This window comes from Taeniopygia guttata, chromosome Z, assembly GCF_048771995.1.
Source record: "Taeniopygia guttata chromosome Z, bTaeGut7.mat, whole genome shotgun sequence".
In the NCBI taxonomy this organism is placed as follows: domain Eukaryota; kingdom Metazoa; phylum Chordata; class Aves; order Passeriformes; family Estrildidae; genus Taeniopygia; species Taeniopygia guttata.
The window spans coordinates 56,277,810-56,303,429 of record NC_133063.1 but is presented as its reverse complement, the minus strand read 5'-3'; the positions used below and the strand labels follow the sequence as shown (position 1 = coordinate 56,303,429).

Here is a 25,620-nt window from a genome sequence, read left to right as displayed (position 1 = left end):
TGGCCAAGAAGACACCAACAGTTATTAAGGAACTCAAATCAATTTTTTGACTAATTTTCAGTAGTGATGCTTTATGGAATAATGTTTGCCAAACAGTGAATGGAGTCACTAAGAATATACCTGAACTGTTTGAAAAGCAGATAGTATCAGTCAAGGAATGAGATTTAATACATACAGCATATTTCTGCTCATAGTGAATGAGGAACATCAATTTCCATAAGTATCCATGCATTCCACCTATTTATGAACAGGGCTTGTACAGAATATATTTCTGGATAAAAAATATATACAATGTGCAGCTTTTGAAAGATATCATTGGCCTGTATTGTTAATGCTCTTGGGAATGTTTGGCATCTGAACTAATGCAATAAAATGGAGGATTTGTCTTTGTCCTCAAAAGACCATTTTTTTGTAGCATTATCATCAGTAAATGATTCTGCCTCAAAACTGACTAGCATAGATGAATCAGCATGAATAATGCTGCCTTGACGAAAAGCACTTTTTGCATCTACTAGTAAGGGGAAAACATTTTATAAGTTTCATAAAAGGAAAAAAAATAGTTCTCTCCCAAGATAAACATAATCTATAAAAATATCTAGAGTAAAAAAAATGAGATGAGAAATCTGAATACTTTTAATTCAAAGGTTCCCTTGCACAGTGGAAAGAAAAGGAAGACAAAGCCCATTTTTAACTGCTTTCAAATCAATTAAAAATTAGTCAGGTAGTATGAAGGAAAAAAAGGCCTTTTAATCACAATGACTACTTTTTTCAAGAATTAAAGTGTTCTTTATTTCTGGGCCAATGATGCAATCAGAGATTTAGAATATAAGTTTGACTGATTGCATTGTTTGCTTCTTTCTCTATACATGTTGCCTCAGAAAAGTTTTCTGACACACTGGGAGGGAGAGGTTTGGAAAATATTTTATATGAAAGAATATTTTTATTTGTAAACCTTAAATAATGCATTTTCATCTACATAAACTACTACAAAAGGCAACATGAATGCCTTTAAATATACCCTAACCTGAAATAAGTCTACAAATAGTCCACATTAAATAAGGAGTCAAGAAAGGGAAGTAAATGGACTCTTAGCAGAGAAGTAGATCTTCATCAGCCAGGGCAAGTGGTTTAAACTTCCTCTGCTATTGCTTGCACATTTACAACTCTTGTGCTGAATGCCTGACTGCTGAAGTATCTGGGTATTATTCTGTTTCTCTCACCAGGCCCCTTTTCTTTAAACACATAACTTAATTGCAGGGCCATAAATTATTTAAGATTGGAAGGCTCCTTGGAAGATCATCTAACCCAGCCTTCACCTCTGTGCAGGGTAATCTCTAAGAACAGATCAGATTGCTTAGAGCTGTATTCAACTGTATATTGAAAAAAACTCAAAAAAAAAAAAAAAGATTGCACAAGCTGTCAGAGCAATCTCTTTAATCTCTTTAACTACTTTAATGTTGCTATTATGGAGAAAAGCCTTTTCTTATACAGAGAAATAGATTTCTTCCTGGCGGACTGTTGATGGCTGGACTTAATGGACATAAAGTCTTTTACAACCTTAACAATTCTATGATTCTGTGAAATAGAGCCTGATACCTCCTTAGATGTATGGGAAGGATGCTCTGAGGTTCTTCTGAACCTACAACACTCCAGCTAGCTCAGATCACACAGTTTCTCCTTACAATGCAAGAGCTCCAGCTTCCTGGGCAGTCTGTAAACCCTCTGCTGAACTTGCTCCAGTATGTTATCCATGAGGAAGGTGAGAGGGCAGGGAAAATACAGTATCACGTGTGCAGTTTAATGAACTCTAATAGAGTTCCTAAAGCTACAGAATTCTTCTATAAAATTTCCAGCAGCATCAAGGGCGATACAGTACTAGTATGCATATTATTAAAGATCACACAAGATGTATGTGTATACATTTGCTTTATATAGAGCAATTTAATTTAACCAAGAGATAAAATTGATTTTAGCTGCTAAGAAGACATAATAAATTTAAGATAGCTGAGGAGTCCAGTTCCACTTTTGAACCTAAATGACTTTCCTAGCCACTGAAAGGCAACCCATACTAGATGAGGCTCATCAAGCACCATACTCAGCAACACTATCCCTTGATATTTTTTATTTTAGATGATAAAAACAACTATTTCCCAGCTATCAACAGCCTTGCACTAATCTCTATACATTGCTGTCCCATGTTCAACAGCATCATGAAACATTGTGAGGCACCAGTACCACTGAAGCATCCGTACACCAAGTTTGTTCCAGTTGCTGCCTCCTTGAAGACAGTGAATACAAAAATTTGCCTGTGTCATTCATGCTGCACACAAACTATCATGCCATACCCCAGTGACAGAGACACTGTAGAAAAACCAAAGAAAACTGTGCTTAAAAATTGAGCTAATTTTAGAATTACTAGCTGTGACCTTTCACCTGTGCTAAATTCCCTATTTAAAATCCAGCCACTGCAAATGCAGTGATCCTGTTCAATGACAGGAGTAGGAACGTAATGAGCTATTTACTGAAAACAGAACAGACTAAATCAGCTACTCCTAGTATGTATCCAAGGGGGATGATTAATGCTGTTAGTTCCAGTTCATTCCTACCACTGTGTAGTTTGGCCCTTAAGAACAAAAAATATGAGGCACAACAATCACGCTTAGCTTACAGTGAAGTGACAAACTAAATTGAACCATACACTAAGAAGTTTTGAAAGCCAGAAGTGAAAGAAACACATGCAAACAAAGCAAAACACACAAATGCAAAATTACTGTTTTCTAGAAAGAACAAGATTTTCCAGTTTACCAGCTTCCCTTTTTTACAAGTACTGGCAGACGTTGTTTGTTTTTTTTTTTTTAAACCATGAAAACACTCAAGTGATTTCTATTCTATGGGAAATCTTTGGAAATTTTTCTAGAAATTCTTCACTATTTAGATAGTCCCTTTAATATGCCATGATATCTAGTTGACATTTTAAGATACAAAAATTATATTTATCCCTATGCAAAAAGCTAGCACAAAACTTAGACATTGCTTTGCTACTCCTAACTTCTACAGAATCCATTGTTTTACTGTTAGGATCATCATTTAGCATTTCTGTACAGCAAAGATCTGAGGAGAAATGCTAGTTTAAGTAAAAGTTGCCCAGCTTTTTTTGTTAAGCTAAGTACACCCTGCCCACTGAATTCCCTATTTAAAAATAACATTAGAGAATTACACTGCAAAGGTATTAAGTTCTGAAATACTGCAACTAAAATTCCAGTGTAAAGTAAGGCACAAATCAGATAAAACTGTAATTTTGTGTTGCAGCTTTTAATAAATATATTTGTAAGCATACAGGAAGGCCATATATGCTGATTTCTTCACAGATGTTCTAAGACCTCATGGTAAGAGACAAGAAACCTCAAGAAGCAAGGGGAAAACTGAAGAATTACAACTTTCACCTGTAATCATAATGCAAGTTGTGGACACTTCTCTTGTTTGCAATGTTGTGGGGAAGACACCACTATTCACATTATTGCCAAAAACACATTCCCAGCAACCACAAGGAAAATCTCTCCTATCCAGTGTAACATGAAGTTACATTCATAGAAAGAAATATTAACAAGAGAGGAGACACTTCATTAATTAAGGATATTTTAAGAGCAGAAAAATTTCATAGTAAGATTCTAACCCCAAATTTATTTTTTCTCTCTTACATAATCCTACCCTAGCTGCCATTTCCACTATTTATCCTCATCTTGTGAAAAAAGAAGGTCTTACCTCAGCCTACACTACAAGAACAGCTGATGTGTGTACAAACAAGAAGACTAACAAGTCCTGAAGACATGACATTCAGCTGTAAAAAGCAGGAGGTTTCTTAAGCCTGTAAGGGCACCCTTCACCTAATGTTATTCCTTCTCCTTCCTTCCCTCCTTCCTTCCTTCCTTCCTTCCTTCCTTCCTTCCTTCCTTCCTTCCTTCCTTCCTTCCTTCCTTCCTTCCTTCCTTCCTTCCTTCCTTCCTTCCTTCCTTCCTTCCTTCCTTCCTTCCTTCCTTCCTTCCTTCCTTCCTTCCTTCCTTCCTTCCTTCCTTCCTTCCTTCCTTCCTTCCTTCCTTCCTTCCTTCCTTCCTTCCTTCCTTCCTCCCTCCCTCCCTCCCTCCCTCCCTCCCTTCCTTCCCTTCCTTCCCTTCCTTCCCTTCCTTCCTTCCTTCCTTCCTTCCTTCCTTCCTCAAAAACTCAGTATGGAACAAAAGAGTATTAACATTCCTCAGAAATAATAGCAATTCTTTATGACAATGTAATTTTTTATAAAAAGAAGAAAGGAACATATGCTCTCCCTTACCATCAGTGTTTCAGATATTCCACCACAAATTAGACACTTCTGAAATATCAATATTAATTTTTCTCCTATTTTTGAAGATTCTTAGGCAATATTCTCCTTATCAGAGTAAAATGTAGATGCTTTCTTTCTAGATGTTAGATCTCGTGATTTTTTCTCTGTGCAGACTCAATAGTACACAGATGATGCTCAGTGTCCAATGTAACCAATCATAGGTAGCCCTGCACACAATTAATCAGGGTTTTTGAGTGGTTGGACTCTAATAACATTTCCAGGTCCTTTGTCATAATTAAAAACATGTGTTACAGGCACATGGGTACAAAATGTGATTTGAGAACAGGCAGCTGCCATGAGGAATTAGTTGCAATCACTCTCTCAGAGGATGCAGAAGAGATCTAAAGCTGAAAATTAAGGTTTTCACTTGCAAGTTATTTTAATTCTGCAAGCCCCTGGCAACAGGAAGGAGCACAAAGACAAAGAACTGAGTTTCTTCTGAACATGCTCTTGCGCATGGGAGAGGGAAGTATGCTGTTTTCATGCACATAAGCAGCACACTGGCATGGAAGACAAATCACAAAAATTACTTATGAATCCCCTTTTTGAAGAACCCCAGATATAATTTTGAAAAGACATGGAAAAGTACAGATTTGTGCCAAAGCCTGTAAGAGGCCAAAAGAGACAAAACCAAAATGATTAGTATCACATGCAGGTCATTCACTTAAGTCATATGCTGCAAAACCTTGGCTTGGGTTCAAGGGAAATGCCTGGCTTTTAGGAAATAAACTATTTAAGACTTCTAATGCAGAACACTACAAAGGACAATTAAATTACTGTCCAGATAATTAACAGTAAGAGGAATGGCAGCAAGCATTACACAATGTTGTCTGACAAATATAAACAAATGAGAAAATGGATTGGTGAGCAGAACTTTCTATTGAAAAAACGAATCATGTACCTTTTTCCTAAACTACGGTTATGAAGCACAGATTCCTGCTCCTATAAATAACAGGAAAAAACAAAGACATTCTTGCCACTTTGTTCTAAAATTCTTTCCTGATCTAATATATCAGGAAAGGATACCTTTTGCTGCCTGGTCCATGTCGCATTGGGGTCTATATAGTACTTTTCCAAACATGAAAACAAAAATATTTGTAGAATATTGTGGGGAAAAAAGACAACGTTTAAAAGCATTATAAAAAGTGACCAATCAAAAGACTTAAAAATCTCATACAAACTGCTCAGCAAGTTTTTTATAAGGCAGTGTGTTACCAGTGATAAAGCAGATTTTGCTTATGAAAAATCATGCCTATAAATGCTTATAAAATATCAAATTTAAAGTATAGCCTCTTTCTTCATAAAAAGGGTTAATCACAAACAACACATGGGGACATGGGCATTGGGCTCTAGTGGACCCTCTGCAGATGGCACCAAGATGAGTGCTGCTTTTGACACACCTGAAGGATGGGATGCCATCCAGAGGCACATGGACAGGCTTGGCAGGATGGCCCCTGGGAATCTCATGAAGTTCAATAAGGCCAAGTGAAAAAGTCCTGCACATGGGCCAGAGCAACCCCAACAAATACAGGCTGGGCAGTGAATGGATTAAGAGTAGCCCCGAACAGAAGGACTTGGGGGTGCTGGTGGCTGAGAGGCTGGACATGACCCAGCCATGGCACTCACAGCCCAGAGAGGCAAACATGTCCTGGGCTGCATCCAAAGTGTTGCCAGAAAGTTACAGTACAGGCCGCTAGCATAAGAAGGATTTGGATTTGTTGAAGTAAGTACAGATGAGACAAAATGATCGGGCGCTTGAGCACCTGTCTGTGAGGAAAGGCCGAGAGATCTGGGGTTGTTCAGCCTGGAGAAGAGAAGGCTTCGGTGAACCTTATTGCACCTTCCAGTACCTAAAGGGGAGTCTATAAGAAAGCTGGAAAGGGAATGTTTACAAGATCATGTAGTGATAGGACAAGGGGCAATGGCTTTAAACTGAACGAGGGCAGATTTAGATTAGACATATGAAAGACATTCTTTCCTTTGGAAAGAGGATGGTGAGGCTTCAGCTTGAACAGCTTGCCCAGAAAAGCTATGGATGTCCCATCCCTGAAAGTGTTCAAAATAAAACCAGGCTGGATGGAGCTTTGAGCAACCTGGCATTGTTGAAGGTGCCCCTCTCCATGGCAGAGATATTGAAACTAGGTGATCTTTAAGGTCTCTTCCCAAACACCCAACCCAAAAGATTCCATGATTCTACAAATATCTTTGGAAACTATAAGTGGTCTACAGAAGATTTTAAACCTGTCAGCCTGAAACAGGTATTATGACCTAACTTCAAAGGTCAAAGGAAAATTGGAAAATATTACCTCAGACCAAAATAAATTGGTGGATATTTGTAAAAATATAGCATCAGCACCATTTCCTAGACCAAAAATATAGATTTCCTAAAATATTCTGGATTCTGCTGAAAAGGTTTTCCAATAAATATCCATTATTAAAATAAAATTCAAACCACCATGTGGTCTCCACAGAGACATTAGATCAAATAATCAATATACCTTAATTTTTATCCCTAAAATTGATATGTACATGGTAGGATTAGGATGTATTTTTTCACTTGAAATTTCTACCTTGATGGCTGTGCTTTTTCTCAAAGCATTTCTGAAGAATTAACAAAGCTGGCATATTCACATCTTTGAGTTCCAAACTTTCCTGACTGATAATTACCATCCATCCTAGTATTCCTTCTGAAAAAATCCTTTCTTTTCACCAGACAGTGAAATTCAGAATGTGAACAAAGGGCACCTGGTTCTAATAAACAAACAAAAAAAAGCCCTAATATTATTAACTATTGGCATCATCTCAGCAATGGCATGTAGCTGAAGGAGGCTTCTGCATTCATAACACTGCTTCATTGGTTCATGTCTGTCTCCTTAATATCTATCATTTGTGCTATTTATAATCTGCCCAGAGTGCTCAGGTGGTCGTCAATTTTTAGCACATTGATTTTTACAAAAACTCTGAAAAGTCATGAATAAACTGAAATTAATATCTCATCCATTGGCTGTTCTTGTCAAAGGCCTCCCTTTTTTTTTTTTTTTTTTTTTTCAGCTGATAAAGGTGTGATCCAGACATCAAAAATATAAGCATCTATTTTACTCTATTTCTGCCAACTTCTTCCTCTGTTCTAGTCCTCTGTTTAATCAAACATATATTTCCAGAGAGGAAAATTTTAGATGGAACTTTTTTTTAGAGATGCTTCTAAGTACAGAAATAAAGCATCTTCTGAAGACAGATATTTCTAGCTACCAGTCATAGAGCCATGGTAGACTACTAGCTTCAAAGAGATACCTAAATTTTAGCTTATTAAGATCTTGAGTTTCTGATTCCACTTCTAAATTACCTACCTCCCTTTCCTCCAGTTTCTAATCTTACACCTGTATCTCCGTCTAATGAAGCTTGTTTGTTAACTTGACTCTTTTCACTTTGGGGGAACACTGGGAACCAGTTGTGTACCAACTGAAAACCTCTCCCCTTGTGTAAGAGTTATGTACAACTTCAGACCAGATTAAATAAGAATTTGCTATTGTACGCTTTTCTGAAGGCTTTTTTGTTTGCATTACTCAAAAGTGAACATCGTCATGTTTGGAAGTTCTCTCCATAAATTTACCAGATTTAAAAATCTGTGTGGAAATCTTATCATAGGTCTATAAAACAATTTAGTTTTGCATGAGAAAATTTTGTGTTGTAATAGTTAGAAGTGAACTTTGATATAAGCTGGCCGTTGACTTAATCACAATAGTCACAGCACTAATGGCCAAGTTAGATTTACAGGTGATTTAGTCCTAGATGAAGTACAGTCAATCACTTGATCTAAGACTTCCAAGGACATTAAAAGCTATTAAAATTATTTTGTTTCTCCCGAACCTACTAAAGGACCAACTACCAAACCTTTTCAGAAACAGAAAACAGAGGCTATTAATCTCCAAAACCCTGGCAGCCCCTGAGATACAATTTGGATTACCAGGGGGATGAATCACAGTGATCCAACATTAGTTCTCACAGTCTTGGAAATGTTTACCATGAAGAAAGATTTTTTTCTCTATGATTAAAAGTCATATGTGATGAAAAACTGTGAAACAGTCAAGTTAATTTAAAACCATTGTACTGACAAAATCCATATGACATTCAGGAAAAAATCCTGTATTACTTAGGTTTGTAGTTATAGTCACTGACAAAAACAATGGAAAATACACTAATGGATATTTTATGTGGATAAAAATTTGTAAAATAAATTTAAAATTTCAGCATTTAAAATTCCATTTTAAACAGGCCATGTTTATAACTACACTAAAGAAGATATTCCAATATTAGTGGATTTAACTGTATGCTTCCAAGAAAAATACCATGATAGGAAGTACTTTTGAAAACTTGAGCTCTCACAAAAGATATACACTCATTTTGGTCTGTTGAAAGTTATATTTGGGCAACTCACTAAGTCAGTATTTCTTCTACATGATCATAAAAATACATCTGTAAGGAAGTGAGTTCTCCTGGCTTACAGAACCCCATTTTCTAAGGTCTTATGTACACAAGGGGAAAAAAAAAAAAACAACCAAATATACTTTTGCATTCAGGAATTTATCTTCATTGGCCTGTAAATTAGGGCAAACCATTGAGTACTCTGCATTTTCTCACTGTATTACATGTAAGTAAATCAGGTAAAAAAAAAAAAAAGGTCAAATAAAAACTCCCCAAACTTAAAAATGCAAGGATGATCACACTGTTCCTGTGTCACTACTTCATGTTAGAGACCCTTGGTGTGGTACCATACTGTTTGATGGCAACACTGCTTTGCACGGTGATTAAACTCAAACAAAATTGTATAAGATGAATACATGTTCATCATTTTCCACAGAGATAGCCCCTAGCATCTTGCCAGAATATATTCAAAATACAACAGTCTCCTTATCCACACTTAATTCAGTATTGCCTGAATTACTCTTAAATAAGGTGTATATAGTCATTTATTATTTTACACTATCATATATTATATTATATAATATATAATTACATAATAATTGTATAATATATAATTATATAATTATATGTTATTATATATATACTATCATTTATTATTTTATAAATATAAATACATTTTATTTATAGAGAAGAAAAGTAATGCAATGTTATTTTACTTCCTAACTGGTAACACGAAAAATATCACTGGACTAGGTCCCAAGGGCTGTTTAGTAGTCAGAATGAAACCCACAGTTTATACAAAGTAGTGTAGGATAGAGTAGTGCACCTGTGTTTGCACAGGGAAAGTACAAATTATTTTTACTCTTTTTACAACTTACTCAGCTTAATTTTCCAAGATGCCCCACAACAGTTTTTATTTCTAGTCAAATATACTAGGCTAGTGTATTAGTGTATTTGTGTACTAGCTGAGCTAATCATGTAAACTACTATTTTTCCCTCATTTTCCTTCCTTACTTACATGTGTGAAAATGTATTTTATATCTGCATTCCTTCCTTAGACTCTGTCTGATTGTCCTAGAAGACACCACTGGCCCAAATAGGAATGGCTAAGAACGACTGCATTGGAGCCAAGAATTTCTAAAGGAATTCAGATAGAAATAGTCTCTGATATCTGACACTTCAAAAGAAGAAAAAAAATTATAATTTAGCAAAAAAAAAAAAAAAAAGCTAGTATGCAATTTATCAGTCACTACAAAATAAAAAATCTAGCTCTTATTAATATTTAAAAATAGGAATCAAAGCACAAGAGAAGATTTCCTGGAATCCATTCAGTTCCTGATTCTGCATCCTTCACCACAGTGAAATAAGAAGACCACAGTACTGCTCTACCTTACCTTCAAGCTCCTCTGTGATCACTTGTGAACTACTACCACACAGCTTTTAAAAATCTTTGTTGCAAGGGACAGGCAGGCAAATTTCCTGTTTCCCTGGATTCCATAGTTTCCAAAGTATTACGAGTCATTTGTATGTAACAGAGGCCTGAGCACTAAAATGGCCATGACTGAATTATCTTGCACTTGTCTAGCTAGGAAATACACCTTCATAAAAAGCAGAGAAGTTTTTCCTGGGAAGTGATTTGTTTTGTAGATAATAGACCTGTATGTATGGCCAGTCTTGCTGGGTCAAATGAAAAACATATGTAGTCAGTATCCTCTCTAATAGTGTTTATTAAATATTTAAGGAAAATTGCAAGAAGGGGACATATATGATAGTCCTTTTTAATATGCCTCCAATCTCTAACCACACACAGCTCTCCAGTTTTCTGAGCTAGAAGTAGTTTCTGTGTCTATAAATACTCTCAGTGAGTATCTCTTAACATGAGCTTGCCCAGACTTCTCTTGATTCACATAAATTTTTACCAAGAACTGCCATTGCTTATCTACATGCATGGGACTGACAAAATTTATGAAGAATTCCAGGTTTTATTCTTTTTATCTATTTAAAATCCCAGGCTCATTCTTCTCATGCAGAACAGCTATTAAGATGGTTGATTTAAAACAGGATATTTCTTTATCATGCCTTAGCCTTCCAATTAGAGCAAGAAAAAAGAAAATAGTTCTAAATATATGTAAGCATAATCTCCAGAGCTGAAGTCCAATTAAGACTGTACTGTACAAATGCCTTCTATCATTTCTTCTTTCATGTACAAATGCAATCTTCTATATTTGCTTATTCCACTTAGCTTTAAGATTCCTGTTTCTGCACAATCATAATGGCATTCATAACCTTCAGCATAGACACATTTGTCCTGGACTATCTGACTTTCCTGTAAGGTCTTTTCATCCTTCAGGCTGCTAATTGCAATCTTGCTTCAGATTTGACATTCATTTTCACAGGACTCCTCATATATACTTCCATCACATCTCTCTTTTTGTTTTTTCTCTTCTCCTCTAATTTGCACAATACTGGCTATCCCAGCATTTCCATTTCCCAGCCAAAGCCACTATAAAACCCCTTGCCATGAAATGATCTTTTTAATGTCTGTCTGCCTCGATAGGTTCCATACTACCTGCATCATGGCAAAAGACGTGTTCACACTCTGCAGCTGTTTAGTGAGCTTCTCTGTCTACCAGACACATCATGTACAAAGGCCAAACTGATTTCCTATTGATCACTTTTGCTTCTATTGTGATTCTGCTACATGCCACCAGCTCTACCTTATGGTACGCAGCTAGCTACTGACACTATTTTGAACCGCTCAATAAATAAAACTGCCAGAAGCAGAGTGCTATGAAAAGAAAGCATTATTAGTATCTGACAGATGAACATTCTGAAAGGGAGTTGGTCTAAACAAGAGCAGAAAAAAATGTTGTTGTCTCATGAAGCTGAGAAGAAAGACAAATACCTGAATCTTTTAGGTACCCTATATAAGACTACCACCATATTCAAAACAAGCATACAATTGGGGAAACAGCAATTGTGAACATTCAGAAAAGTCCAAGTGCCACTTGTGAGCCCAAATCCACAGAAGCATTCTAAGTCAAACCATGAATGCCTCTGTCTGTTGTACAGATGATCAGTACATATCCTGTTCATTTGTTACAGGTTTCTTCAGCACATTGACATGATGCAAATAATGGGCCTTCTTACACATTTTATTCTCATCTAAACTATTTCTTAATGCAGGATTGTGCATTTTGGACAAAAGAAAGTGTGTTTGTGATTAAAAAAAAAAAAACAAAAAAAAAAACCAAAACAAACCAAACCAAGCAAAACTAAACCAATCCAATCTAAACCTCACCAAACCAATCCAAACCAAATGAAACTGAAACAAATCACAAGCTTTATAAAAAATTAAAGCACTAGCCTTGACTATTTTTTTTGAGAAAGAAACTTACATTATTTATCTCCTTCTATTTCCTTTAGTTCCTCTGTGTTGTACAGTAGGGTTTTTTCTTTACCTGTTGTCAGTTTGAAGTTCTTTGTCCATATGAAGTATCTCAAGTGCAGTAAATAACGAAATAGTCCCACTTCCTCAGGAAATATTTCACCAGGCACATGCAAAAACTATATTAACTGTTTTTCCTTGGATGGTTAGTAGCAATTTCTTTGTTTTCTCATATACTCAGTTCATGCCTTTATTCAGTGGTTATTAACTAAACAATTTATACTTTAAAAAGTATTTTCTTATTCTTGTTTCTGAAGTGTCGAATTTGATATCATTAAATTAAATTACAATTCTATTACCTGACATTGAATGAACACTAGTAGGGGGCTTTTTAATGTATTATATACTGATCTCTTCTATACTGGTAAAACCTTCCAGCTAACCATAATATACAATCATTATTAGCATATACCTACTATGTGTTAAGTTTACTAACCATTTGAGTCCTAAAACCTTTACACAATGCATTTGAAGTCTGATGTCCTCTCCTGTCAAAACAGTTTGTCATTAATTCCTCATCCACTCACCTTTCCAGTACTGAAATCAGTGCTCTCCAGGAAATTACTTTGATACCTTTTGTTCATACAGTTGAAGAATCTTACCTTTACACCCAGTCAGCTGAGAAGCTGTCACACTTCAGCTAATACCTTTTTAATTCACTGTTAGCATACGCGATGCTATATCATGTGTGATCATATCCACTAAAATCTAGAAACCCTAATCACAGAATTCTCAAAAGAAATTGCACCTGAAGTAAATTGCATCAAGGGCTGTTAAGAAGTACTGTAAGATTACTAGAATTTGAGTAACTTTTGGAGAAGAGGTCAGAAATAATCAGTCCCAAAAGATTTATGGACATTGCAGGAAGTACATGTCCTAATTTTAGGTGAATTCTGAGATATTACATATCCAAGTGTTTTTTATTTTGCTCAGCCCATTCTGAAATGCTTCATTAAGATTAACAAATATAGGCCTTAGTAGTCAGCATAACAAACCAAACCATCTATTAAGGAAAACCAGAAACCCCTATGAGAGTTTACTTCATATTCATTTTTGCAGAGTGGGCTTTATTTCCAAATAAAATAAACCAAAGTCAATAATATCTAATCTATAAGGGTCAACAATGCCCACTTAGTATCATTCTTGCTGTCACAAGAGAAAAACTGATTTCCTGTGGCAGACCTAAATTCCTTTTTCTTTCTATGAATACACAAAAATATTAACCTGATGGCCAGAAAAATAAGAGCAAATGTTTTATATATATAGCTACCATCATATATAGATAGATACCATACTAATTTTAGAGTAGAGAAGTCAGGAAATTACACCATTGACAATGTCCATCTGAGTTACTGTCTGAATTCCTTGAGGTAAAATTTCTCTGTATTTCTCAAACTGCAATTAAAGAATAAAAGCCATAAGAGGTAAAAATTGGGGAAAGAATTTGTTTATGAAGAATGAGTAATAAAACAATCTGGGTTAAACCATAAACACCAAGATGATTACAAAAGAACAATATTTTTATTCAAGAAAGATTGAAAGAGATTAGCCTTCAACTACACTGAAAAGAAAGAAAAGTGGAAAAAGCAGTTTCCCTAATAGGAAAAAAAATTGCAACAAATATACTAACTGTTTTTCTTATCTGACCAACAGATATCAATGTAAATGCAGGGCTAAATTCTTCAGGATGCTGTTTTGTTTGATATTGTGATTTCCCATGTAAAATCTGCATGCATTGCCCATTATATAGGCTACTATATAAGCTACTACAAACATCCGCATGTGACTTGAGACTCTGATGGCTCTGTGCTCTTACAAAATGCACCTAAGCTTACTACCTGAAAAAAAATGCAGATCAACTAGCATTAAATAAAAATTATTTCCTGTTGTGCAACCCCCATATCCTCCCTCAGTCACTTGTGTCCCTTTCAACCCAGCTTAATTTCAGAATGACTTCAAGATGTACTAACATAGTGCAGGGAAACAGCTTGTATTGAGCAGCAGGAGAGGGCAAAAGTGAGCTTTAAATATTATCTCTACACTCTCATTTTCATGGTATTTACATTATGGCTCCTGTCCAAGGCTCTGGTCCTGTGATTTCAAAGCAACAACTGCACAGCAAGAGTGCAACATTTTGCTCTAATCTACAACATGAGTCTTATTAAAATTCAGGAAAGAGCCTGTATGGGCTTCTTCTATTTTGTTTTTCTTTGTAGATTCACTGCAACTATATAGATGTTATCCATTTGCTGCTAAAGTGGTTCATGGGACCTTGCAGCACAGTTGATTTCACTTTTAGGAATGCTGTCAACATCAATTTCATTTGAGAAATAGCCTTAGTTTTGCTTATTAAAATGATAACTTAGTAAGTATAAGTTACATTGACAGTTTAAAAGTACTGTCAGATTCTCTGAATTCAGTTGAGCTTGTACAAATAAAGTAGCTTGTTTATTTTTCAAATTTAGTCCAATGTAACTGTTCTTGATCCAGATCTCACAGCAAAATCATTCCTTTTATTATTTCTTTCCCACCCTGAAAGTTTTTCCTCTCTTGAAAAAAACAAAACAAAAATATTTCACATAAGAAATATTCAGATAAACATCTATGAAACGCTCTTCTGTCTACTCTTTCCTTTTTTCATCACCACCTTTTATGAGGCCTGTGTAAAATTTATATGGTATTTGCGTGTCTGCAAGTTCTGGTTCATGACAGTTCTTCCACTGGTATATGCTTTCTGACAGACACAAGCTGGTCACTTGCAGATCATTATGTGGCAGGCAAAGGCAGCTATAAAAACGTTATACCAGAAGGCAGTCTGGTCACAGCTGCAATTACTTGAAGTGTGGCATTTTGATAATTTGTTGGCTGAGGACATAGCGGGATGCATTTCCCTGGAGTCCAGTGAAGAAAACTGCCTAAAATACGATATATAAAAGTGTTCTGGAAAGGATCTTACACTAGCTAGGTTTCTCTTAAAGAATTACCACATAAGCTTCAAGTTAAACAGTGAGATAATTATGCTAAATTACACCTTTGCTTTCCAATTAATATATGCCTTTGAATACAGATGTCTTTGTCAAAGAATATTGAGAATCCAACAATGTGAAGTAATTGGGTTCTGTAAAGCACAGGACTTCATAAAAGAGTGAAATCCTTGACCCAAGGATTTCTGACTCTACAGAAAGCTTTCAAAAACTGTTGTAATACTGACAAAAACAGTGGAAATTAATGCTGGTTGCAGTTTCAGAACATTGCAGAACTTACTGACATTTCCCCTCCAAACTATCTGAGGCCAGGAATTTGCAATCACTTTGGTATGTATTTTAGAGCAAACATGCAGCATCAGGACAAAGGACTGCCTAGATAGGGTGCTGAACTTGTAGTCACCTTTTTTCGAGTTGGGTTTAAAGACAGTGTTTAAAACCTACAAGAAAGGCACTTTTTAATAGCAATTAAATGTAATATCTCATAAATATTTGAACAGCCAGTGCTGCATTTTAAATAAATTGCATATGAATTTTTAAAAGTATAATCATTGGCCAACATGGCCTGTTCCACAGAGTGTACAACACATGCTCTTTGCACTGAAGTCTGAACGGAACACTCCTTTTACATCACCAAGGTCTTTGGTATTGAAGATTGAACCCTGATGCCATACAAGAAATGCAGTTAGTTTTACAAAATGTGTATTGTTTATAATGGAAGCATCTATTTTTTTACACATTGAATACTTCCCAAGACAGAATTTCCTAGAAAAAAATTTTAATGAGTACAGTTGTGGGTTTTCCAGTAAATTACTATAGTATCACATCTTCTAGCACTTTTGTAATGCAATTTTGTAGTGTTTTCTAGTGTGCAAAGAAATAATACCAGCTGTCACATGTAGTATCTCATTTTTCACATCATTTAAAGTGCCCTATTATTAAAGTCTTCGTCCCATTTCCCCTCAGATTCTTGGTGCTTTCTATCACATCCTGCCTCATCGTATGAGCAATTGCAGTCAAACTTCCAATAGCAGCATGTATATTATCTTTCCAGCCTCTGCTTATATAGCCCTCTGCTCTGCTGCTTTTAACATTTAAGCTATTATAGTTATTTATATTTTTATATATTATTAGATTATTTAAGTTACCAGTATGTACTAAAGTTTAGAGAAAAGACAAACTGTCCTTTTAGGTAAGCAGTATCTCCTCTTCCTACTGTTCATTCCCACTTGAATGGCTGAAAGTGAACTATTCCAACAATTTCTTTCTAGGCTACCTACCCAAGATGGAAAATTGTAGTTGAATTGGATCCATGGGTGCAACTTTAATATAAACAGAAAAACAGCGCAGGAAACAGAATACAGAATGAACAGGGCAAAAGAGCATAAATAATCCCTAAATTCAGGGAAATATACAACTTCTGAAATTAACTAAGACTCTTTTAAAACTATACAAAGCTGATAGATCTGAATACAATAGTTTTCTCTACAATATTATGTTTTCCTTTGACTGTACAAATTTTCAAAATCTTGTTGACAACTCCAGATGCTATGAAAAATAAGGGTAAAAAGCAATTAACCAAAAATCATCTTTAATAAATTTCAGAAGTATTTCTGAGAAAGTCTACCAAATATTACTTGCACATAAGTGGAAGTACTCTTAATGAATATGTAAGAAGCACCATATGAAATAATACTGCAATATGAAAATAGGATCCTACCCCAAAACTTTCAGGCTCTTCAATGATTTATTTTATGTAGAAATAAGCAAAATGGGAGAAATGAAATAATTCAGGCACACCACATTCAACAACTGGATATCATTTACCTGTTGAGGGGCATCTTAAAATTTAACAATAGCTTTCCAGAATTTCCCCTTGTTTCAGCTAACACAAGTCCTGAAAGATGATAGCATTCTATCTGTCAAAACTACATTACTCATTAACTATCTTTTCTCAGAAATAGTTCCTTTATGACCTTCCAACAGACCAATGTTTGTGAACATATTGCACTGCTTATCACAGTGGACAGGTCAGCCCTACTCGGGTCTGCCTGGAGGTGCTGCTCTTTCAGGCTATGTCTGTAAGAGCAAATTAAGTTGTAACAAGAAGCGCTTAAAGGCTATCAAATTTATCTATGCTGTGAAACTGTCATCATGCTTTGTCACACTGCTTTGACTCAGGCTTGCAAGCACTAACAGCTCCTGGGCAGAGTCCAGGACTTAGTGAAGGACAGACACCGTTCCCAATACAAGATTGGGATATGTCCATTCTCTTTCAGAGACTGGAATAGTTTAAACATATGGACAAAAGCTATTCCATACCAGCTGAATACCAGTGCCTAAGGTCAGTCTTAGAACTTTTCATTTACTAATATAGCTGAATCCAGAGAAATCTCAAATTCCAGCACTGGAACAGTCTCCCCATGGAAGTGGTCATGCTACCATTTGGACAATGCTCTCAAGCACATGATGTAACTCTTGGGGTGTCCTGTGCAGGGCCAGGAGTTGGGCTTGATGATCCTGATGAGTCCTTTCCAACTCAGCACATTTCATGATTCTACATTACTCTCTTCAAATCACTTTGTCTGATATATTACAGTACACACATATGATTCTTATGCTGAGATGAGGAAATTTAATTTTCAATAGTAGATTTACTATCCTCATCTAAAAAGATTGTGTATTCAAAGTAGATGCTACACATTGTCACCAGCAGCTGAGAAAGGAATAATGACATATAGTTTGCACTGGCTATCATAGGAATTAAAAACACTCAGATGAGACAGACGTGACTGAAAATTCTGTGATGAAATACTCACTACATTTGCTATCCTCTTTCTTCACATGCTATTCCTACCACTACTTTTATTCCTTCAGCTTTCACTATCTTTCTACTGAACCAGTGTATTTAGGGATTCTTGAGCTGATTCTTATAGCCCCAGTCAGTGTTTCAGGGTATTTCTGCAATATTGCACTGCCTACACACTTTTAAGTTACTGCAGAATACCCTCCAAAGACCTCAATATCAAGATAATACTCATGCATATTTGGTACTCTACAAACCCTTCTACCACACACTCACGCTCTTTTATTTTTTTTAAATCTCAATTCTATTTAGTGCTAAAGGGCTGTTAGGAAGCTTGTAGAGAAAACTCAGATGCCTAATGTTTATAGATTTTTTTTTAACAGTTACAATAGTTTTAGTTATTGAATGATGACATTGCATTTTCTCAATCAGTTTACAAAACCTAGTCCTCACTTAGTCCCTAAACCCTATGATGATTTATAGAAGCTGTTGATGTGAAGGAAGCAACATTTTGGGTATCAAATGAAACTGTCACAGGCACTTCTGAGAAGGATTTGCCGACACAGCAGCACTTATCCTGTCTTCTCTAGGAGGATATCTTTCTATGTGATTACTGCACCCAGTCCTTGAAGTATACAGCTAGTCCCAGGGAAAAGCTATCTGTGCAGCAAAAGGCAGTGCAGTGTTCTTATTTGACACTTGCACCAAAGTGCCACAACCAGATATCGTTTTATGGATGCAATTATAACTTCTTTTGCAATAAACTAATCACAGAGGGAAAACTTGATACTTTATTCCTCAGACAAAATATGTACTTAAATCAATTACAAATCACTGAGGCTTCATTTTTAAAATGAGCCAAAGTATGGATGAACTGTCAGTTAAATGTGCTGACCTGTCTTTGCAAATTTTATGCTTTCTTCTAAGAGCCAGTCTCTGGACTTTATTTTTCCTTATTTTCTCCTCTCTATTCTGTGGTTTATTTTTACATTAGCTAACAAATTCTACTTCCCAAATAAGCCTCTAATTTGTCCATAAACTACTGTAGGCTGTTATTTGTCTTACACCATTGACAGTTCACAAAAGTAATACAAGGCTTTACAACACTACAACTAGAGATAAAGAGTTCTTATTTTTATTTTCTGATTTACACACATTTGAGCTTTTAATAATTTTAGTTACAATGTATTTTTGTCTGAATTAAAATTGAAAAATCATTTTTAAAAATTCAGCGTAAGTTTGAAAGTGAGAAAATCTTATAGCCTACTAGTTTCAGCTCTTTCCTTTAACATTACTAATTCAAACAAAATGGAGAAAAATATATTATTTTTTATTATTTGACACTGTAAAACATCCTAAAGCCCTTTAATGGACTTTTATCCTGTGTCTGTATGTGCTCCATACAGACAATTTTTTTGTATAGTTTCAATGAACAAATCAGTATCTTTGTAAGGTAAAGCGCGATTTTTTTTATTCCCGTCCTCTAAAAGATAAGAGACATGTTAATATTCTGTATTGCTAATGTCCATAGCAGATTGTCACACTTATAATGTGCTGCGAAACAATATTTCAGGGCCAGATGTTGGTCCTACGACAAGGTAATGTGCTGCCACTAATCAATATAGCACTTGAACTCTGAACTTCTTTCAATTCCAGTAGTAAATACTGTGGAAAGAAATGTTCAGTTGCTCAGAAGGAAAGAGCTCCCAGCAGGCTCTTTCTGACCATTTGAAAATGATATTACAGCAAGGACTAGATGGAGCCCATCCTGACTTTAAAAATGAAAGAAGACAGCTCAAGAATAGGACATTATTGTATCCAAGCAAGAAACAACCTTGAACAAAGAAAAGACTTGCAGGGCATCCCAGTATGTAAACAACATCTACCTCATCCTGATAACCCTTCCTAGTTCATCCGTGATAATACAGTGTGGATTTTATTACTAAATAATGGCTCTGCTTCCTTGAGTGCCCATGCTGACTTTAAACAAACTTCTAACCTTCACTGGTAAGCATAAAATAATCTTATTCTGATGGAATCTGCAAGCTCCAACAGGTTTCAAATTGAACACAAAGTATCATGTTGAAAGCACTAGTAACAGGAACAATAACCTAGAAGAATATGTAGAAAATTGTAACAAGAAAATTTGGATTGGATTGATTGTTTGTCTGCATAGGGAATTTCAGAGACTTAACAGCATTACTATTTATATATTTCTGCGTTTTATTGTCAAGAAAGAACAGCAGAGCAGCACCATTCCACTTAAGTGTATGGCACTTCTGATTTTGTCATTCAGAACACATTTTAATGTTGCATCTGCAGCCATCTGAATTTACAAAACTGTGAGATTTTCAATAATATTTTATTTCATATATGCTGAACATCAGCTATCACATGATGCCACCAAATAGTTTGTCGCTGATTTTGAGGGAAGTGTTATAACTTCATGCAAGTATTATAACCTCATGCTTCTACTCAGATTTAACACCAAAACACACTCACTATGATTAATTTGATTTTATAGTCTAGGTAATATAAATTGTCTTTCATAAAGGAATAAATAAATAAATGAAATGGAAATGGATATTGCAAGAGAACTATTAATTTTAGAATGTTATTTGCATAACCAATAAAAATAGCAAAGTATAATATAATATAGACACAAGCTACATACATATATATAGAATGTGTATTAAGAACAATTCTGCTCTGAATATAACTTAGGAGACAGGATAATAGTGCTCTATTTCAGATTTTGTGCACTTGAATAGCTTTCTGAGATCCCTTACTAATTTTATTGAAGTTCTCAGAGATGCAACAATCAAAGGATTTACCAGCAAGCTTAACTGCAACAATGCTCCTACACAGAACACTCCATCTAAAAAGTACAGACAACTGTAAGTGAGCTGCTGCAATTTAAGTAAATTTAGCAATGAAAAGGGCTTTTAAGAACTGGCATTAGAAATTTAGTGGAAAACAAACAATCTCCACCGTCAAAAATAGAAAAAACCAACTACCAACGTAAATAAAGATGCAGTGCTGGCTTGGATTAAAACCCTTTCCTATGAAAGTATGATCTGAAGTCCTATCTCTAACCCTACATCTTGGCATGTAACTCTTCAAATAGGAAGGTCTCTTCTATGCTCTGACCCTCTGTTTCCTCTTCCCTAAGGAACACAGAGCTCTTGGTCTGTTTCAATAATTTTGTTTTTTCCAGGCAAGAATAGTCAGAGCCTCTTTGGACTCTGATGTTAATGCCATGCAAAGAACAACAAAATATATTTTGCAACAAGTGGTAAGAATACAGCTGCTATATCCTATCTATGCCAGGGATAGACCATAACACATCTAGATCACTGGACAGCTTTGAGCCAAGCACATATTTATGATGTGGAGAGGCAAAAAAATATACTGGTGTCAAACTAATCAGAAACCTTGTAAACTAACATTGCTGCTTTTGCTAGGAAAGACATGAGCAATAAACCCTACTGTAATGGTTACTTGGCAATTAAAAGAAGAACTGCATAAAAACTGTAATATGAACACAATTTTATTGCTCCATTATAAAAAAATAACAAGGTTCTGTCAATGCAATCTCCAACATTAAACTACTAAAATGAAATCAGCATGTTATTGAAGTGTTATATATATATATATATATATATATATATATATATACCTATTATATATATATTGTAATATATATATTATTTATATATATATATATATACCTATATCTATATATATGTATCACATTATCATTATATTAATGTGATATATAGTTACCTAGCATGTACCATTTTTATACTAATGACAATAGTGATGACCTAAACATAAAAATGTTGAGAGGCAAAAAGTCTACGTTCTAGTTCCTAGAGGGGACAGAACAACAAATTATTTGAGGTACCAAGAGCTGAAGCCTAATGAGATAGAGTCTAAAGAACCCTGGGAAGTTCTCCATTGTACTATATTAAGAAAATATTCAATTTATCTGCTGTTTAAATCATATTAGATTAACTGGTCAGATTTGAACCAAGATTTTTTGAGGCTTAATGTCTGCCCATTGTTAAATGAATTTTAAATTATTAATATTCCATAAAAAAAAAAAAAAAAAGGAAAATCTTTCACAAAGTACTCACTCAAGCACACCAGGAAAACCTGCTGCTTTAGCTCCACATTACTAAAGGTCTTGCTATTTCTCCCTCTCCTTTTAGTATCACCCAAGAAGAAGGGTATCAGTGAATCTGTCCTAAATCAAACCATGTCCTGGGTGCACAAGGCACAGCTGGGCAAGGGAAGGGATTTTCCTACTTCGCTCTGCATTCCTCTGGCCTAGAGAAATGGTGTTCAGGGGAATGACGCCTTAGGATTTTAGCCTTTAAATTTTTCCAATTCTGTACTGCTTTTATGTATAACTCTAAAACTTTATATAGAATGTTAGCTACCATCTTCAGATTTTGGTCAGAGAAAACAATTATCCTAGGCCTGAAGTTCAAGGACACCTTACTGCCTCAGGCCCTGAAAGTACAAACAAAAGTGTGTTGGGGGCAGGGAGCAAAGTGGAGGTATATGACTTCATTTACTGGAAGCTGTAATTGGAGGATTAACCCCTGATATGTAAATGGACCAAACATATCTGTCTGAAAAACTCCTGACCATCGTCTATCTTGGGTGTATCTTCTCAGAGGCTTCTGACTGCCCAAGGTATATCTATTGAAGGCCTTTAATAAATACTTGCTTTTTACTCTCTTAATCTTATCTAGGCTCTGTTCCAGGTAGCCACTCCAAGGCATCATGATGGGCACTGGGCAGCTTCACCTCAAGACCACCTCATGGTGGTTTTAGCCACCATAATATGAAAAGGACATAATGGTATTAGAAAGCATCCAAAGAAGGGACACAAGGGTAGTGAGAGGCCTTGAGGGGAAGCCATATGAGCAGCAGCTGAGGTCACTTGGTCTGTTCAGCCTGGAGCAGACTGACGGGAGACCCCATTGCAGTTACAACCTCTTTGTGAGGGGAAGAGGAAGGGCAGGCACTGATCTCTCTATGACCTGTGACAGGGTCCAAGAGAGTGGCATGAAGCTGTGTCACGGGAGCTTTATGTTGAGTGTTAGGAAAAGGTTTTTCACTTTTTTCAGAGTGTGCTTGGGTGTTGGAACAGGCTCCCCAGGAAGGTGGTCATGGCACCAAATCTGCCAGAATTCAAGAAGTTTTTGACAGGACTATCAGGCACATGGGGTGATTGTTGCGTTGGTTCTGTGCAGGGCCAGGAGTGGGGTTCCTCCCAACTCAGGATATTTTATGATTCTATGGAATAAATTTTGGCTATAATTTATTTTTTATGAGAACTGGTGGAAAAGAAAACCTATACCCTTTCATTTCATTTTTCTTCACTGGGTATCTTTCTACTCTCTCTAAAGTAAAGGCAAGGAATGAAGAGGTTTGTATGCCTGGGTAACACTACCTCTTTGCACAAGTTTCCTTCCCAAACAGAAGATGAGGAATGTTTCAGGTGATCAGGATGACAGCGCAAAAAATTATGCTTTCCGTTATGCATAGACTATTGTAGCTCACACATGCATTTATAATTTTTTAAAGGGAAGACACCAGATTTAAAACTGGTGTTTTGAGGTACTTTGATATAACATGTATCACTTTCAATAATCTACATATTGCACAGACATTTATAGCTCACTACACAGATATTAATATGTGTCAACCTTCAATACTTTTGAAGAAAATACTGGTTTCACTCTAATATTCAAGACAGAACAACTATGCAAGAAATAATTAACTGCTATTTCATAATTATGCTTTGTCTCTCTAAATATATAAGGGTTGTAACACTCAATGCAAACCTGCAGTTGTGTAAATGCTATTAAAACTACTACAGTTTACTTATTCATAGAATTATTTTTTAGCTTACCCAAATCTGTAGCTTAATTCTTTTTTCATTTTTGAAAACCGTTTTTACTTTGAAATCAATCCCAACCGTGCTTACAAATGCAGATGTAAAGGAATCATCAGCATATCGGAACAAAAAGGAGGTTTTTCCAACACTGCTGTTGCCAATAATGAGCAGTTTGAACATGTAATCAAAGTTCTGGTCAGATGTATCTTTCTGGCCATATCTGGAATCTTGAACGGATGCCATCTGTAATTCAAAATAAAAAAGAAATATCTTATTGTCTCTTTTATCATAAAAAATGGAAACATTTTGAATTTATTGAAGCTTTTCATACCACGTATCAATGAATCTAAAGAAGAATATCTTCTTGAAAAATCAGTCATGTGTGTACTTCAATGTGAACTTCAAGAAATGCACAGAGATCTTATTATTTTTTGTGATTCTTGTATCTAGCAGTAGTTCTTCTAGCAATAGAGAATATAAAAATGGTTGGTGACTGGTACCAAAACAAAAAATAATAATTCTAAAAGTTCAGGAGAATTCTTAAGTATATCACTAAAAATACTTTTTTTCAGAAAATATGTAAAAAATATATATAAAATATATATCATTTGTATAAAAGAGAAATAAGAGATCAGTGCTTCATTTTGACACAGTAGGTATATTTCCAAATAGAAGCTTAACAATTTTTACATCTGATAAAATTCTTGAACCATTTTACTGTAAATACCTTGCTATCTTTTGCCATCACTATAAACTTACTCAAAGCATTTTTCCTTTACCAGCTTTTAGTTATCATGCCATTTAATAGTGAGTGTATACACCTCTGAAATAAAGTCTTGATATTTTTCCAGTACTAGTATATTCTGTAGTTTTTTGAATTTGCAATATTAATGCAATATTTCATAAGTGGCAGTTAGATTAATAGAATATTAAGGTTTGAAAGGGATATTAAAAATCATCTAGTCCCAATCCTGCCAGGGACACTTCCCACCAGACTAGATTGCTCAAGGCCTTATCTAACTTGGCTTTGAACCAGGGCTGAGACATCCACCACCTCTCTGGGCAACCTGTGCTGGTGTCTCACTACCTTCATAGCAAATTTTTTCCTAATATCTAGTCTAAATTTCCCCTCTTTCAGTGTGTACCCATTCACTCCAATTCCTGTCAGAGAATCCCTCTCCAGCTTCCCTGTGGGCCCCTTCAGATACTGGAAGGTCCCCTCACAATCCTCTCTTCTCCAGGCTGAAGAGCCCCAACTTGCTCAGCCTATCCTCACAGCAGGGAGCTCCAGCCTCGTACCAACCTCCTGGCCCTCCTCCTGACTTGTTTTAACAACTCCTTGTCATCGTGCTGGGGACCCCAGAGCTGGATGCAGCGCTCCAGTGGGGTCTCAGCAGAGCAGAGCAGAGGGGCAGAATCCCTCACCCAGTGCACTGGCCAAAGCTGCTTTGGATGCAGCCCAGGACTCCCTTGGCTTTCTGGGCTGGGAGCTCTCACTGCAGGCTCATGGTGAGTGTTTCATCAGCCATCACCCCCAAGTCCTTCCCCACGGGGCTGCTCTCAATCACTTCTCTGCCCAGCCCGTGGGTGTGCCTGGAATTACCACGAACCAGGAGTAAGACCTTGTATTTGGCCTTGTTGAGGTTTGCAGAGGCCCGTCTCCCAACTGTG

The 25,620-nt window shown here is 35.9% G+C and overlaps 1 protein-coding gene across 3 annotated transcripts in view; it reads right to left on the bottom strand.

Annotated features, from left to right (window-relative positions):
* The window catches only part of RAB3C (RAB3C, member RAS oncogene family), a 152,507-nt gene that overhangs the window by 120,377 nt on the left and 6,510 nt on the right, over nt 1–25,620 (bottom strand). For all 3 annotated transcript variants that reach the window (XM_041711299.2, XM_072922403.1, XM_002187873.7), the window contains exon 2: nt 23,965–24,192. In XM_041711299.2, coding sequence (XP_041567233.1) covers nt 23,965–24,192 — 228 coding nt within the window. The remainder of the gene's footprint in view (nt 1–23,964; nt 24,193–25,620) is intronic.